At 62.7% G+C, this 16,235-nt stretch overlaps 1 protein-coding gene across 1 annotated transcript in view; it reads left to right on the top strand.

Annotated features, from left to right (window-relative positions):
• Window positions 1-717: 717 nt before the first annotated feature.
• MRC2 (mannose receptor C-type 2) overlaps window positions 718-16,235 on the top strand; it is a gene marked incomplete at its 5' end in the record, with an annotated part of 18,359 nt that continues 2,841 nt past the window's right edge. The window contains 23 exons of the mRNA XM_085309952.1: window positions 718-739; window positions 4,317-4,724; window positions 5,161-5,334; window positions 5,819-5,983; window positions 6,322-6,435; window positions 6,605-6,748; window positions 6,893-7,081; window positions 8,803-8,957; window positions 9,206-9,313; window positions 9,624-9,739; window positions 9,880-10,028; window positions 10,233-10,450; window positions 10,895-11,037; window positions 11,365-11,467; window positions 11,670-11,808; window positions 12,802-12,837; window positions 13,149-13,309; window positions 13,733-13,800; window positions 14,123-14,223; window positions 14,509-14,654; window positions 15,070-15,184; window positions 15,299-15,465; window positions 15,579-15,687. Of these exons, the coding sequence (XP_085166078.1) occupies window positions 718-739; window positions 4,317-4,724; window positions 5,161-5,334; window positions 5,819-5,983; window positions 6,322-6,435; window positions 6,605-6,748; window positions 6,893-7,081; window positions 8,803-8,957; window positions 9,206-9,313; window positions 9,624-9,739; window positions 9,880-10,028; window positions 10,233-10,450; window positions 10,895-11,037; window positions 11,365-11,467; window positions 11,670-11,808; window positions 12,802-12,837; window positions 13,149-13,309; window positions 13,733-13,800; window positions 14,123-14,223; window positions 14,509-14,654; window positions 15,070-15,184; window positions 15,299-15,465; window positions 15,579-15,687 (3,250 nt within the window). The remainder of the gene's footprint in view (window positions 740-4,316; window positions 4,725-5,160; window positions 5,335-5,818; window positions 5,984-6,321; window positions 6,436-6,604; window positions 6,749-6,892; window positions 7,082-8,802; window positions 8,958-9,205; window positions 9,314-9,623; window positions 9,740-9,879; window positions 10,029-10,232; window positions 10,451-10,894; window positions 11,038-11,364; window positions 11,468-11,669; window positions 11,809-12,801; window positions 12,838-13,148; window positions 13,310-13,732; window positions 13,801-14,122; window positions 14,224-14,508; window positions 14,655-15,069; window positions 15,185-15,298; window positions 15,466-15,578; window positions 15,688-16,235) is intronic.

Here is a 16,235-nt window from a genome sequence, read left to right as displayed (position 1 = left end):
AAAAAAACAAACTTTGGATGTGTTTTTTTTGGAGGGCTGAAGTGTTTTGTTGGAGTTTTGCAGCGGGCTGCGCGCCCGCCTCTGCCTCGGTGCCCCGCTGCATTGCATCGCGGCCCCGGTAGGTAGCTGCAGACTTCCTCTTGCCGTAACTTTTCTTAGTCAAGTCAATAGGTCCTTTTTTTTCCTTTTTTCCTTCTCTTTTTTTTTTTTTTTTTTAAACTTTCTAAAGATCCCGTGTGCCAGACGCCTGAGGCTCCTCGCGATGGCTGCGGGAAGAGCTGTTTGAAACGTTTTTCTAACCCGGGATATGTCTCCTTGCAGCAGCGAGCTGCCACTTTTTGTCGCTTCCTTTCATTCATTTGGCCTTATGGAAATCTTTATTATTTATTATTATTTTTTTAGAAAGATYGAAATCAGCTACTTTTGCCCTAACAACAACAAATGTAAAAGCTTGGCCTGTTTTATTAGCGGACGTTTAGCAAATGCAAACCAGATTGGGGAGCGGCAAGCTGGGAGGGCACCGCTGCCTCTCCTCCTCCTCCTCCTCCCCGTTCGCCCCCCGCGTCCCCCCGCGAAGGAGCCCCGCGAGCAGGGCCGCCCGCCGCGCTCCTGGCCGGGCTTCGCCGAGAGGCCGGGGCGAGAGGGAGCCGCCGCCTCGGGAAGGGTCGGAGCTCGATTTGGGGCYGCTCCGCTGTTGCAGCGGCGGTCGGATGAACCCAAGCGCCAAGGGGGAGAGAGCGTAAGCGGGGGCACGGGTGGGAGGGGGCGGGAAGGGTTAAGGCTGGGCTGGCGCGGGGGCGCTCGGAGGAGCAGCGCCTCGGCCGAGCCCCCGCCTCGGCCGCTGGGCCCTCGCGACCCCCCGCGCCGTCCCGGGGACGCCTTGGCCCGAGCGCGGCAGAGGCTGCTTCTGCGCCCGCGGGTTTTGGGAGGGTTAACGTGACTCACTTGAAAAGTCCTCCTCCTCCTCCTCCTCCTCCTCCTCCTCCTCTTACTCCTCCAGCGGCTCCAGCGCTGGGTCCACGGATCCAGCCCGGGCGGCCTGGAGGGACCCAGCTCTGGCCGTTTTGCTGTGGAAAAAACGTCTGTGGGAGCCGTAACCGCGCGGACAGCAGCGGCCCGGAGCCGCCGGCGGGAGCGGGGAGGCCCGAGCCGTGGGGCAGGAGTGCCGCCGCGATGGCGTGGGCTCCTCTGCAGCCCCATGGCGGAGAAAAAGCTGGAAAAAATCCCCCCACCGCCGCCTTGCCCTTGCCCTTGCCCGCTAACGGCGAAGGAGCCGCGCTTGGCGCGGCGCTGGCTGGCCGGGGCCCGCGTGGCCCCGCCGCCGCGCTGGCAGCGCCGTCGGACGCGCGGGCCCGAGGCCAGGAGCGCCGCGGCGGCTCCTTGCGCAAGACCCCAACCCCCCCGGGAGGAATTAAAAAGCTGCCGAGGTTTATTCTTACGGGCATCGCGGGGCAAAAGCATCCGCCCTGGGGCAGCTGCCCGTGTGCTCGAGCATCCTCGCGGCTCGCTGCCCGAGAGTGTCGCCCTGATTTCTTTTTTTTTCTTTTTTTTTCCTTTTTTTTCTTTCTATCTTTCTTGTTTTTTTAAGGCCCGTCGCGGGTTTCTCCCTCCGGCGRGGTGGGACGCGCGGCCGGGGCGAGCGCCTCGGCTTCGCCGCCCGCGCGGGTTTCTCGCTCCCTGCGCTGCGGGCGCATTCAGGGCGTTTCTGCAAATAATAATAATCATAAAATAATAATAATAAAAATAAATAGATAAAAAGGAGCCTTTTTGGTTTAACCCACCAGTTCCTGGCGGAGGCTCCCACACATGTTTGATCGCACTTCGATCCCCGCGTGTTTGATCGCACTTCGATCCCGCGGTTCCTCGCTCAGCCCTGCGTTTTTGATTTTTTTTTTTTTTTTTCCCCAGGGAAACCGTTAGCCGGCGAGTTGAAGAAAATGGCTGCTCGGCGGCGTAACCGCTGCCCCCTCCACCGGCCTTCGTGGCCGCCGAGCCCCGGCCGCGGYGCTCGCGCCGGCTCCGCTCCCGCGGGGCTCCCGCTTCGGCCCGCGCTGGGCGGTTCTTCGAGCGCGGCCGAGGAGCGGGCTCGCCTATTTATTTATTTAATTTTTAATTAATCTGGCCTGCGCGGAGCTGGTGGCGCGTCTGCATTTTTGTCGTTCTCCAGATTGTTGGGAACCCGAAAAAAAACGCACGCGGATGCTCTTTCTCCGGAAGGGACCTGCCCTGAGTTAGTGGAGGTTAATCAGTGGGTTTGCGCGGGCGTCCTCGGGGTGGGGGGGGATGTTCTGCAGCCGGGGCGGGGAGCCCGGGGACGGGAGCCCGGGGCGGTCGCACAGGGCACGCGGCGTCTCCCGTGCGCGATGCTCCCGGCTTCTGCGTCCCGGGGCGCTCGGCCGCGCGCCGTGCCCGGCGCTGCCGCGGCGCCGACGGGGGGTTTCCGCCTAAACGGGCGCGTTTGCGGGACGGCTCGCGTTAAAGCGCCGCCTTGCAGCTAGGACGGCGAGCGCTTCTGCTTGCCGGGGCGCCGGGGCTCGAGCTGCGCCCTGCCGCGCCGGGGCAACGCTGTGGGTCGTCCGCAAAGCCCCAGGTCCTGAAGCTTTCTTTATTTGCGATGGGGCGTTAAAGCTTTTTTTTTTTTGGAAGGGCCGAGCTGGGTTCCCATTTTGACGTTTTCATCGCTTAAAATTGACTTTTTTAAAAATGAAAACTGCCATTTTCCCCTTAGACCCCGGTGCCAGCAGTGGGGCGTCAGGGGCGAGAAAATACCCGGAGGGTTGGCCCGAAGGGCTGGAGGAAGACTCAGGTTTCGCAGTCTCTGCCGCCGATGATGCCGAAGGCTGGATTTGCCCCCCCCCCCCCCGGGGGCAGGGAGGGGGGCGCTTTGCCTCGCGGCGCCGGCGGGTCGCGCGGCCCGAGGCGGCGGAGCGGGGAGGGAGGCTCGCGCCGGCCGTCGTTTCCTTAGCCCCAGACTCGAGGCTGTAATTTTCTAGCTCTGTTTTTTTTATTATTATTATTATTATTATTTTTCCCCCCTCTCTTTTTAGTGTAAGATGATCTTTTCTGCCTTTCCGGCCCCGGGCTGCCCCTCCCCGTCGAGTCTGGGCAGCTTCCTTTGAAGCCGGTGCTGACGCGTGGCAGGCGGGGGCCCCGCACGGCGCGCTCGGCGGCCGTCCTCGCCGCGGCTCCCTGCCCCTCGCGGTCCCTGCCCTTCTCCGTGAAGCACGCGCGGAGCCTCCCCCGCTTCTCGGCCCCTCCTCGAGACCGTCCTGGTACCGCTCGTCCTTTTCCTTTCTCCGGCGTCGGCCCCGGTGTCGTCTCTGCCGGGGAATTTCGGGTCGCTCCCGTTCCGAGGCCAGGTTGAGGAGCACAAACCTTTCCRTGGTGAACCGACCCAACGGAAAGCTGTTTCTTCCTCTTTCTTCCTCCGTTTCTGTTTTCTTTTAGTTTTGCAGAAACGAGTCAGTAAGATCACAAATCTCCTGGTTGCTTCCGTGCGCGAAGCTATAGCAACCGCGGGGTGAAGTTTCAGAGGAGTAGGAAAAGAAAACCCGTTTCTGACAAAAAAAATTCACGCAAYGGCCAAAAAAAAGGCAAAGAAAAGCAACCCAAAGCTAAATATAGAAGAGACCGTGAGAGGGATTTAACCTCACRTGATGTTTTTGGTGGAAAAACAGGTTGCTTTTGAAAAACAAGCGTTCTGAGAGCACGGCTTTTGGTGTCTCTTGCTGGGGTCTTGTTGCAAGATGCGTGCGGTGGCTTTGCTCTGGGTAGCTCTTCTGTGCAGAGATTGGTGGCAGTTGTCCGATCGGGTTGTCTTACCGTTTGCCGCTTTTTTAAGTTAAAAAGCTGCACTTGAATAAATCCACTGTCTTTAACAGTGATGCTGTAACATGTCAACTGGAGAAGGGTGTTAYGGCAGATGCCAGTGTGGCTCCAGGAGGCAATACTCCAACATCCTAATGGTTTTAATGCAATTTTAGGGGTAGAGCRACAGGGGCGGCCAAAAGTAATGCAGCTTCATAAGGGGGATCCATAACTACCTGTCGGGATGCAAATTTGGGGAGCAAACAGTGATCATGAGGGTGAAAGTGGGGGGAAGAACTGCAGGAGGCTACTTTCCTCCTCCTTCCCTCCCCTCAGGAAAATGCTCCGTGTCACGTGAAGGAGATGCCAGTGAGCGTTTTCCACCATGAATGAGTTCAGTAATAGGAGACGTTCCTCATAAGTGTGCTTCGCTCCCCTAGTTTTTGGTGGGTCCCCAAATATGAGCTCCTCATGCCTAACCTTTTCCTTTCTCTCTTCTCACCGCCCAGAGTCCAAAGTCTTTCTCATCTACAACACGGGCCTGCAGAGCTGCCTGGAGACCAAGGACTCGCTGGTGAGGCTGGCCAAGGCCTGCAACACCAGCTCTCCGGCCCACCAGTGGAAATGGGTCTCGAGGAACCGACTCTTCAACGTGGGCGCCATGCAGTGCCTGGGGGTGTCGTGGCACGGGGCCAATGCCTCCRCGGGCATGCACCCGCTGGCCACCTACGAGTGCGACCGCGAGTCCGTCAACATGCGCTGGAGCTGCCGCAGCCTCAGCGAGCAACTCTCGCAGCACCTGGGCACCCGGGCAGCCAATTCCTCCATGGCATCCGCTGACCGGGGCGACCAGGCCCGTGGCTCACAGTGGCGCACCTACGGCACCGAGGACGATCTCTGCTCCGTGCCCTACTCTGGTAATGCCCAGCCAGGTTCCCCTTCACCTCCCTCTGCACCTCCGGGTGCTTCCCACCCTCGTCGGTGCCTCCACATCCAGGGGACACCATGCCTGGCCCAGATACGGGTCCCCGAGAACACCCAGGAGACAGAGCCCATTAGCTGCAGTGGGAGTTTGTCCTAGTTTTGGCAGGTGCAGGTGTGAAATGCCTTTGTGCTTGCCTTATCTGGCACCCAAAAATAAGRGAAACAGCCCCAAAACATGACTTGAGACCCTACCACCATCAGGACAGCCCTAAGTGCTGCCAAAGTCAGCAGAGAGCTTGTCACTAGCTGGAGGGGGTTGCATGCTGCTGGGCCACCACGGCACGGGGAGCAATCTCCCCAACTGGATTCTCCCCCGACATCCCCCACGGCGTGGGAGCTGCTTCCAGACAGGTTCCTCTTTTTCTGCAGAGATTTACACCATTCAGGGCAACTCACATGGGAAGCCCTGCACCATCCCCTTCAAATACGACAACCAGTGGTTCCACGAATGCACCAGCACGGGCCGTGAGGACGGCCACCTCTGGTGCGCCACCACCCAGGACTACGGCAAGGATGAGCGATGGGGCTTCTGTCCCATTAAGAGTAAGTGGGATGGATCGATGCAAAAAGCAAACCCCAGGTTGGTACCTCCTAGGGGCTTTCCACCAAGCTGGGGGTGCTTTCCTCCTGGGCTCTTGGACAGCTTTCACTCTTGTGCTCCTAGCGACGGCTCTGATCTCGTCTCTCCTCCTGGAAGCACCTATGGCACTCATTGGACTGGGGTGATGGTTGTCCCACTGGTCAGGAGCAGCTGCAGCTCCAACATCGTAGCTCTCATGGGTTACTGTGGTTTTTCTGTATGACGGAGAAAGCTAATATTCAAGGCCATCTGCTCCCCACCAGAGCCTCCAGAAGGCTTGTTAGCCTGCAAGATCTGTCTTTCCTGGACTGATAATTGACTCTTCCAACAGAGAAGGACAAAATGCTGGGAGTTACCTCTTGGAGGCCTGTCCCRTCTGATAGGGAACCACGTGCGGACTGGGGGCTGCGTCGCCCACTCACTCTCGAGCCTTCTTCCTCCCTGCAGGCAACGACTGTGAAACCTTCTGGGACAAGGACCACCTCACCAACAGCTGCTACCAGTTCAACTTCCAGTCGACGCTCTCATGGCGAGAGGCCTGGAATAGCTGCGAGCAGCAAGGTGCCAACCTGCTGAGCATCACCGAGATCCATGAGCAGACCTACATCAATGGTGAGGCACTGGGGGGAAGGGGAGGATGATATTGGCAACACCCTGCCAAGGTCCCACCGAGGACCATGTGGATAATGACACCTTTCATGACCATCCATGGTGTCCTTCTGTGGTACAGGGGACAGTCTCATGGTGAGATCTGCAGAAGGGTGTGAGCAGSAGGTGGTGGGTTAAGGAGATGGCCAGGCTYTGCATGTGGTTCCTCCTGCCTGGAAGCCACCATGGAGAAAATGTGTGTTCTTGGCTGCAACTACACCCTTTTGGGGCCAGGGCCAGTCCACAGGGGGACTCCAGGGGCTAGAGGCTCTGAGCTGCCCCCCGCTCTGTGTCTGTGCCAGGGCTGCTGACGGGCTACAGCTCCACGCTCTGGATTGGTCTCAATGACTTGGACATCAATGGCGGCTGGCAGTGGTCGGACAACTCGCCGCTCAAGTACCTCAACTGGGAGAGCGGTGAGGCCAAGGGGACTGCGGGGATGGCCAGCAGTGGGACGAGGGCAGCGTGGCGGTGGGGAAYGGCCTTGTTGCGGGACCTTGCTTGGGGCCCGTTGGCAGCGCTGAGCCCAGCCCTGCGTGCCACTCACTGGCACGTCCCTCCCTCCCTGCTCGCCCTGGCTCGCAGACCAGCCCGACAACCCCAGCGAGGAGAACTGCGGCGTGATCCGGACGGAGTCGTCGGGGGGCTGGCAGAACCGCGACTGCGGCATCGCCCTCCCCTATGTCTGCAAGAAGAAGCCCAACGCCACCGCCGACCCCTTCGCCACGGGTGAGCTGCGGAACCGTGTGGCCCGCGTTCCTCTCGGGTGATGGGGGCTCTGTGGTCCCCTGTGGGCCTGYGTGCCCCTTCCCCGGCGAAGGAGAGGGTGGGGAGGCAGGGACGAGAGCCCTCAGGCTGCCTTGTGCCCTGCAGACTCGTGGTCGGAGGTGAAGGTGGACTGCGAGCCCAGCTGGCAGTCTTTCCAGTCCAACTGCTACCGCCTGGTGGGAGAGAAGAAAAGTTGGCAGGACGCGAAGAAGACCTGCCTGCGGAGCGGGGGGGACCTGGTGAGCATCCACACCCTCTCCGAGCTGGAGTTCGTCACCAAGCAGATCAAGCAAGGTGAGGCTTAAGCCAGGCGCTGTGTGCACCCGGCGCAGGGATGGGGACGTGTGGGAGCCGGGAGTGCGCGGAGCTCTGCTTCCCCTGCCCGGGGGCCCTACCTGCACTCACACGTCCTATTTATTGAGGTTGCAGCTGGGGAAAAAATATCTGTATCCTGTTAATATTAGCCCTCCTGCGAGGGTGACTCGTCTTCACCAGGCTCCATCATTGGAGYGTGTGGGTGAGCAAGGTTTTGAGCTGGAGTCTCCGCGCCGTAGCCCATGGGGAGGCAGATCCCGCCTGAAGGGCACTGCTGGGAKGTAGTTGTGCTCAACGCTGCCTGTAGCTCCAGCACTCACAGCCTGGGTGACTAGGCAGGACAGCTCCCTTCCACCTCCCGGTCTAGACRAAGGTCACTCCTGTGTTGTGGAGGTTGCAGGGTTAAATGAACTCAAGGCTGTTGGTGGTGCAGCAATCCTGGCTGGGCAGGTGGCGCTTTGCCCAGGAGAACCTATGCCCCAAATGCTGTCTCCAGTTCATGGGGCTGGTGCCGAGCGAGGGACGGTGCCTCCATCCCCACCAGAGCCCTTCTAATGGCAGCAAAATTGCACAGACCCATCTGCAAATATCACGAGCCTCAGCTGGAAGAGGGTGCTAAGACTTTTCTTCTTGTTGCTAAATCTGTTTGGGACTTGCAAGTCTCCTGGCTAAACTGTCCTCTGCGGTAAGGTCAAGTTAACGGTCAGCTTATGCTTAAGGCTTCCAAAGTTTCTCTTTCCAGTTATAACCTTGCCCAGTCRTAGTTGTCTGGGTTGAAGTTTCCTACATCAGGGATCTGTCTGAGCCGCGCTGATTTTTGGAAAGTTTCAGTCCGGGAGATCAGCTGTGTCTGGGAGGGATGAGGGAAGAGTTTAGCTGTTCTGCTAAGCCCCTCCTCAGACGTGTCCCAATCCCRTGACAGCTTTATAGAGGAAAGAGAGGCTTCGCCGCCGTCCTTCCCTCCGCGCTTGTCACATATGTTGCCCCGGTATTAGCAGCGTGGGGTTTTCCTACTCCCGTAAAAGCACCAGTCCTCTGGCCGGCTCGTGGACTCCGGCAAAGCAGCGGTTTGTCCCTTCTCGGTGGAGGAAGCGCTTGGCACGAGGTCTGCCGCGGATGCCGCCTGGGTGGCAGCCGGGCAGAAATGTGGGATGAGGCTGATTTGAATGCGGAGGAGGGAGGACAGGGATGGTGGCAGTGGGACTAGAAGGAGCTAAGGCAGATGGAGACAGAAGCCATGTGAGGGTGTAGGAAGGAAGGGAGACGTGGCCAGGATCCCAGGACGGGAGCAGACAGGGATGGGAACATGGCGAGATGCAGCTGGAGAGAATGGTTTCAAACCAGTAGCTCACTGGAACGGAGCCTGTGGGTCCTGCCTTTTATCATCCGGCTGCTGCCAGCACCTCGCTACGAAAACGTCTTGCAAACTTAGCTCCTTCCCCCYGTCGCCATGGAGGAGAGCAGCCCTACCCTAGCTGTGGGCTCAGCTCGCATTGCGGAGCAGAGGACGTCTGCGCAACGAACTCGCTTTGCAGACGCGGGCCGGGGACACAGCCCTGTCCCGGCCTGATCTTGGCCATCATCTTCACACCATCACTGGTTGCAGGAGGAGGGCCAGTTCTCACGTGGGCAGGGTGGAAGGGGGWGGCCTCCCATTTCCAAATGGGTCTCCGACCTGCCCTGCCCTCCTGTTCCGGCAGACGTGGAAGAGCTGTGGATTGGCCTGAATGACCTGAAGCTGCAGATGAACTTCGAGTGGTCAGATGGGACGCCGGTGAGGTTCACCTACTGGCACCCCTTCGAGCCCAACAACTTCCGCGACAGCCTGGAAGACTGTGTGACCATTTGGGGCCCGGTAAGAGCCAGAGGTGCCGAGAGCTGGCGGGAGACAGCCCATGGGAGTGGGGAGGCCCTGGGGAAGGGGCACCTCCAGCCGGGTTTGGACCAGCTTTGAAGCCACCAGCCAYTGAGGATAGAGGACTCCATCACGATGGCCTTGGGGATTTGGTGCAGGGAAGGAAAAGCGATGGGTCCAACCTGGGTTTGGAGGGTGGGAGATTCCTGTCGCGTGGGCTCAGGCCTGCTCTTTTCCACCYGGTCCAGGAAGGGAGGTGGAACGACAGCCCGTGTAACCAGACCCTGCCGTCCATCTGCAAAAAGCCCGGCCGGGTGAGCCAGGAGAAGGAGGAGGACGATCACGGTTGCCGAAAGGTGAGGGCGACCCGGGATGGGCTGAGCGAGCTCGCGGGTGGGCTCGGTGTCCTYAGCTGCCCCCCAGGCATGGGACCGCCGGGTCCCACGCTCACCGGCAGCTGCCTTTGCRACTCCTTGCAAAGCCGCCCCGCTTTCCTCCTGTCCTTCCGATGGCCCTGGATGGCGCTTCCCAGCTTGCCGGGGGGGAGGTTTCTGCGCCGGGGCTGGGGCGGGCGGCGCGGGCGGCCTCGGCGCTCGCTTTCCTCGCGGGCACCAAGCGCGCGGGGCGCGAGCCCRCCGCGAGCTGCCGCTCCCCGCGCTCCGCCAGGGCTGGAAGTGGCACAGTCCCTCCTGCTACTGGCTCGGCGAGGACCGCGTGCCCTACGGCGACGCTCGCCGGACGTGCTCCGACCACGGCTCCACGCTGGTCACCATCACCAACAGGTGAGGAGACGCCGCTGCTCTGGCCCCCCAAAACCGGGACCAGCTGAATTACTCCCCCCCACCCTACCCGGCCCTGGCGAGGCTCCGGCTGATGCTGCTCGTTAAGCGCAGGCGGTCATTAAGCGCAGCCGCCCCGACAGGTTCGAGCAGGCCTACGTGAGCAGCCTCATCTACGGCTGGGAGAGCGAGTACTTCTGGACGGCGCTGCAGGACATCAACGGGACGGGYGCTTTCCGCTGGCTGAGCGGCGACGAGGTCACCTACACCCACTGGAACCGCGACCAGCCCGGTACGGCCCAGGGCGCCGGGCCGCGTCCGCCCCCGCCGCCGGGACGCCCCCGCGGGGCTGCTCCGGCCGGCGCGGGGCAGAGCCGAGCTGAGGACCCGGCGGGGTCCCGGCTCGGCCGAGCGGGATCGTCTCCCCGGGGCGGGCGGCCGCCTTCGGAAAGGCCCTAAGGCGCCGTCTCTCTGCCCCCTCCTGCGAGCGCTCCAGGTTACGATAAAGGCGGTTGCGTGGCCCTGGCCACCGGCAGCTCCGTGGGGCTGTGGGAGGTGAAGAACTGCAGCACCTTCAAGGCCAAGTACATCTGCCGGCAGAACCTGGGCACGCCGGTGAACCCCGAGCTGCCAGCACCCTACCCCACGCCCAGCCTCAGCGGCTCCTGCCCCCAGGGCTGGAGCTCRGACGCCAAACTCCGTCACTGCTACAAGGTACCGAGCCGTCGCCTCTGGAGGTCTACGGCTGCRTTTGCATCCTCTTCCTCCCTCCTCTTCCTCGTGGCCGGGGCGGGTGGCTCCCAGCGTGCTTCCTGCGGCACGTGGGCACGGAGGGGTGACCGTTCTGCCGGSTGGGGGAAAAGCTCTGCTGATGGAGAAGCAGATCCGGAAACGAGCAGGAATAGCGGCTTCAGGACTTGTGTCCCATGGGATGCCCAGTGCCCTGGAGGCACTGCAGACCCCCAGCCCAGGGCGCATGGTGGGGGCTGAGGAGGGTCGCGCTTGCTACGAGCATCTGGGATAGAGCAAGGATGTCCTGCAAGACCTGGGCCCTGATGCTGCTGAAGCTTTGCCCACGCCGGGAGTCTCGGCCTGGGAGCTGTGCTCCCGGGTTGCCCGGTCCTGAGCCCTCTCCGCTGGCTGCTTCTCCCTGGCCAGGTGTTTAACTTTGACAAACTGCAAGAGAAGAAGACGTGGATCATGGCACAGGAGTTTTGCCGGGAGCTGGGGGCCCAGCTGCTGAGCCTGGGCAGCTACGAGGAGGAGCACTTCGTGGCCAACACCCTCAACAAGATCTTCGGGTGAGGAGCTGGCTGTGCCAAYGCGTGCGCATCCCTGTGGGAACGCACTGATGCCCACGGCACAGATTTGCCATCATCCCTGCCCCTAGGGAGGGGGTCACGATAGAAACGCATGAAATACAGGGGAGTTTGGGGGCAGAGCTCAGATTTAAAGCAGCTTCGCTCCTGGGGAGGTGTGGAGCAGAGCCCGTTTTTCCTGAGCTCCTGCCATTAGGACTCCTGGGGACAGCGGGTTTCCAAAACAACACAAAAAAAGTGGCATTTATAAACGTACACCAACTCGGAAGTGCTGGCTTGTTCTCACCGTTGCCCCGTGGCTTCCTCCAGCGAAGCGGAGCCGGAGATCCACGAGCAGCACTGGTTCTGGATCGGCCTGAACCGGCGGGACCCCGCGGGAGACAGGAGCTGGCGCTGGAGCGACGGGCTGGGGGTGAGCGGCAGCGAGGTGCCCGCCGGGCTCGGGGCGCGAGACCAGGGCGCGTCTCGGCCATCGTTGCTCCGCTGKGAATTTGCCACCCATCCCGCCGCGGTGCAAAACGCCTGGAGCGAGCGCTGCCTTTGCCCCCGCCGCGCATCCTCCTGCCCGGGGGGTCCCCAACTCGGCTCCTCTCTCTCGTCCCCTCCCCCCCCAGTTCTTCTACCACAACTTTGACCGCAACAACTACGATGACGACGACATCCGGGACTGCGCCGTGCTGGACCTGGCCTCCTTGCAGTGGATGCCGATGCAGTGCGAATCCCAGCTGGACTGGATCTGCAAGCTGCCCAAAGGTGCCGGCGGAGCCGATCCCCCAGCGGTCACGGCGGGGCAGAGCCCCTTTCCCGTGAACGCATGTTGGTTTGCCTGGCAAATGGCTTGAGTTAGGGTTTTTGGGGTTCCCTCCCCCCAAAATGAGAAGGTGGTTATGTTTAAGTGCTAGATCTGGTCTCCGGTCTGCATGTAACCATGCTAAACCCTGGGGAAGGATTGCTTTTCCAACGAGCTAAGAGGAACTTTTTGGTAAAGTATCAGCTGTGCTTTCGCTTGGACGGGGGGAGAAGGTTTGAGGAGAGAGCTGGAGGACGAGGCCAGGACCCGCGTGCGCGCTGGGGCTGGCTCTGGCCCAGCGGCCGGCACGGCCAGGGGAGCCGCTGGCGCGGGGGCTGCGGCGAGGGCTGGAGACCGTCCCCGTTGCAAGCCCGTGATCTTGCACAGTCGCCCCTTCCAGCCGGCCCTTCGTCCCCGTAGCTCCAGCTGCAGAAAAGCACATTTCCTTTTGGAGCTAATTGCGGGACGGAAGAGAAGAAGCCCCCCGCAACCCTTCCGCTTGCAATAAGGCACTTGATGGGCTGAGCCAGGAGAAAACACGTTCATGCTTCAGCCCTGTTACCAGCCCCATCACCCCGAAACCCCCATGCTCATTAGCCGAATAGAGGGATTTGAGGGAAAGGAGGTGTTAGCAAGTGTCTGAGCATGTTTTGGGGGCTCTTTATGGCAGGAGCACGTTGGGCAGGTGGAGYGCGTGCCGGTGCGGCCGGGGATCCGTGTCCCTCTGCCTCCCCACTCGCGGGCTGCGTTTTCACGGGCGGGTTTTGTTGCTGTTGCAAGCTGCCAGAGCAGATCCCGGGTTGTGTAGGCGACGAGGGGATGCTGGAGCCGGGGCGCGGATGGCATTAACGGGGCGCGGGGGCGCCGGGCGAGCTTGCAGCCAGCGGCAGAGGGTCCCGGCCRCCGGGGCTCTGACTGCGCCTCTGCCCGCTCACCGCTCTCCCCCCTTTCCGCAGGCGCCGATGTGAAGGAACCGGAGATCACGACGCAAGGTGCGTTAGCGGCCGGCCTCGCGGAGCCCCRGCTCTGCCCCGTCGTCCTTCCAGGGCGCCTTCCATCCCGGGCTCTTCAAAGCACGCGGGCGCTAAGCTGCCTGCCGGAGGGTGGTCGGGAACATGCCGCGGTATCCGGAGGAGGCAGCCGAGGCGCCGGGAGAGGACGGGCCATGCCGGGGAGGGGAGCCRGGATGGGTGCCTGGCGTCGAAAGGGGTCTGCCGTGCTCCTGGGGCGCCACTCGCACCGCGGCGGCGGCGGGGGAAGAGGAGGGCGGAGAACGGTCTCGAGTGCGTCTCCCTGCCCGCAGGCAGCAAAGAGTGGGTGAARTACCAGGACGCGGAGTACAAGTTCTTCGAGCATCACTCCACGTGGGTGCAGGCCCAGCGGATCTGCACCTGGTTCCAGGCCGAGCTCGTTTCGGTGCACAATCAAGCCGAGCTGGATTTCTTGGGCCAGAACCTGAAGAAGGTAGGAGGGTGGCACGGGTGAACGCTGGTGAACGCTCCCTCCCTCCATGGAGCCAGTGGGAGGCTTCTCCTGGCAGTTTCCCAGGGCTTGTCCATGCCTGACATTTCCCATCCAGCTTCTTCCATGCTGTGCTGCAAGAACGGTGTTTGGGCATAGCGCTCTCAGCCCGGCCCTGGTGTCCTCGGGGTTCTGGTTACAGCGGTTTTGCTCCACCGGGGTCTTGAGTACCGCAGGCTGCAGACCGCTGGCCCGGCTCCCTTTCCTGGTCCTGGTGGCYCTGAGCAGCCGGGATCCCCCCTCCAGGGTCTCCCCATTGGAGACGTGTGAGAGCCCGACCCTCAAGCAGGCGCRGGGCAGGGGGAGGCGGAAAGCGCCCTCGGGCCCCTCCTGCCCGGGGCTGACCTCTCCCTCCGGCTCTGCCAGTTCTCCAGGGGCCAGGAGCAGCACTGGTGGATCGGGCTGCACACCTACGAGAACGACGGGCGATTCAAGTAAGTGGGAGGCCGAGCTGGCCGTGTCCCCACGCATCCTGCTCGCCGCCCGCCCTGGCCCGCAGAGCACCCAGTCCAGTGCCCTGCCTGGCCAGTCTGATCTTCTGGGGATGGGGCATGTCCCAGGCGGGTGCTTTCGGACGTCAGGACGGGAGCTGGTGGCACGAGCTGTGGCCGACCCAAGTCCTCACCCAGAAGAGGGCAGTGCTGATGCACGCTCCCAGTTAGGGCATGCAACTGGTCCCACTGCAGCCTGCGCGCCAAGCTCGGCCGTTTGCCAAGGCGATGCTCCGCTCCTTGCTCATGCCGCTGCCTTTCCCAGGTGGTCCGACGGCTCCCTCCTCAACTTCATCTCCTGGGCACCAGGCAAGCCCCGGCCCATCAGCAAGGACAAGAAGTGCGTCTACATGACGGCCAGCAGAGGTGAGGGGCTGCCGGCGGTGGCTGCATTGGAGCTCTGGCGAGGACGGGGTGCTGGGCTGCTGCCGACTCCAAATCCGCGCTGGCGCTGAGCCGGGCACGATGCAAAGTGCCCTGCTCGGCCGCGGATGGCGCGTGCCCGGCACGGGGAAGGTGGAAGGGTGCAAAGCTGGCACGCGCGCGCGAGCGCTTACAGCATCCTCCACGCCGGGCGAAGCGTTGCAGCAACCGCCCCGTGCCTGTGCCCGCGCAGCGGGGCAGTCACGCCCRCCCTGCCCCTCTCCGCAGAGGACTGGGGCGACCAGAAGTGCCTGACTGCCCTGCCGTACATCTGCAAGCGGAGCAACGCCACGGCGGTGAAGCCCTCCCCGCCGCCGCTGCCCGGCCCCGCCAGCGGCGGCTGCCCCCGCGGCTGGTTTCCCTTCCTCAGCAAGGTACGGCCGCGGYGGAGATGGGGCGGCCCACGGCGCGGGTCCCTCCGGTGCTGGGGAGGCCGAAACGTCGCCTTTGCTGCCGGAGGGCGGGGAGACGGAGGGGTGGGAAGGGAGGTGGGTGTTCGCTGGGCAATGTGAAGGTTGCATGTGTGCGTGCACCTACACATTGGGGTGGAGGTGCAGAGGGCAGCGGGTGCATGCTGGAGCGGGCCGGCGTGCAAGGGCTGGAGTAGATGGGCRGTGCGAAGCTGGCATGAGGGTGCCAAACTGGCCGGTGCTGGGAGGTTGGGGACTGGGGGCAAGGTGTGCGCGGTGCAACGAGAGCGTGGGGAGAGCCAGCGTGGAGCGGAGGGTGAGCCGTGCCGGCTGGCGCCCCCCGGACCATCGTCTTGCCCCGTGCCCGGGCGCTGCGCAGTGTTTCAGCTTCAACGGCCACGACAAATCGGAGATCGTGAAGTGGCCGGAGGCGAAGCAGGCGTGCGAGAACCAGGGTGCTGTGCTGGCCACCATCTCCAACCACCTGGAGCAGGGTAGGTGTCCCAGGGCCGGGCGCTTGCAGCGGGACGGGACGCCTGGGCGCTGCGGGCGGCTGCACGCTGCCAGGTGTTCGGCCCTCAGCTGCTCCACGGATCCATCTCTTCCAGCTTTTATAACGTCCATGCTCCCGAACATCTCCTTTGACCTGTGGATCGGCCTCCATGAGGCCAAGAAGGAGTTTCGGTGGGTGGAGGCAGAGCCCCTCCGGCACGTCAGCTGGGCCCCCGGTGAGCCCTCGGGCTACGGCACGTCCGGCGCCAGCAGCGACAAGCCGGTAGGACGAGGCTCCCGGGAGGCAGGACGGATGCGCAYGGCGGGGGGTCGGGATGGGGGGCCRGGATGGGGGGCCGGGAGCCGCCGCGCTCACCGGGCACCTCACCTGCGCAGAGCAACTGCGTGGTGGTGTGGCACGGCTTACCACCGCACTTCACCGGCCGCTGGGACGACCGCGGCTGCCTGGAGGAGAAGCACGGCTACATCTGCCAGCGYCCCTTAGGTAGGAGGGGGCACGGGACCCGGGACCCAGCCTCTGTCCGGGGGGGGATCCACCCGGCCCTGTCCGCGTGGCCATGCGGGATTCGGCCCCATCCGCGTTGGTTTGCATGTCTGTGGGGGATCCAGCCCCATCCGCGTCGGTCCGGGTGTCTGTGGGGGATCCAGCCCCATCCCTGCACCCAGCCACGTGTCCTTGGGGGATCCAGCCCCATCCACATGGGTCTGCACGTCCATGGAGGATCCAGCCCTGTCCCTACACCTGAGCGTCCTTGGGAGATCCAGCCCCATCCGTGTGGGTCCGCATGTCTGTGGGGGATCCAGCCCCATCTCTGTGCCCTCTGGCATGTGTTCGTGGGGGATCCAGCCCTGTCCCTGTGCCCCCCAGTGTGGGCCTGCATGTCCATGGGGAACCTGTCCCCATCCACGTGGGTCTGCATATCCGTGGGGGCTCCAGCCCCACCCGCGTGTCCATGGGGGCTCCAGCCCCATCCGCATGTCCGTGGGGGCTCCAGCCCCATCCGCGTGTCCGTGGGGGCTCCATCCTCATCC

This window comes from Rhea americana, unplaced genomic scaffold (genome assembly GCF_003343005.1).
Source record: "Rhea americana isolate MKP2758 unplaced genomic scaffold, rheAme1 scaffold_308, whole genome shotgun sequence".
NCBI lineage: Eukaryota > Metazoa > Chordata > Aves > Rheiformes > Rheidae > Rhea > Rhea americana.
Note: the sequence above shows the minus strand (reverse complement) of the source record. Positions and strands in the feature narration are given on the sequence as shown.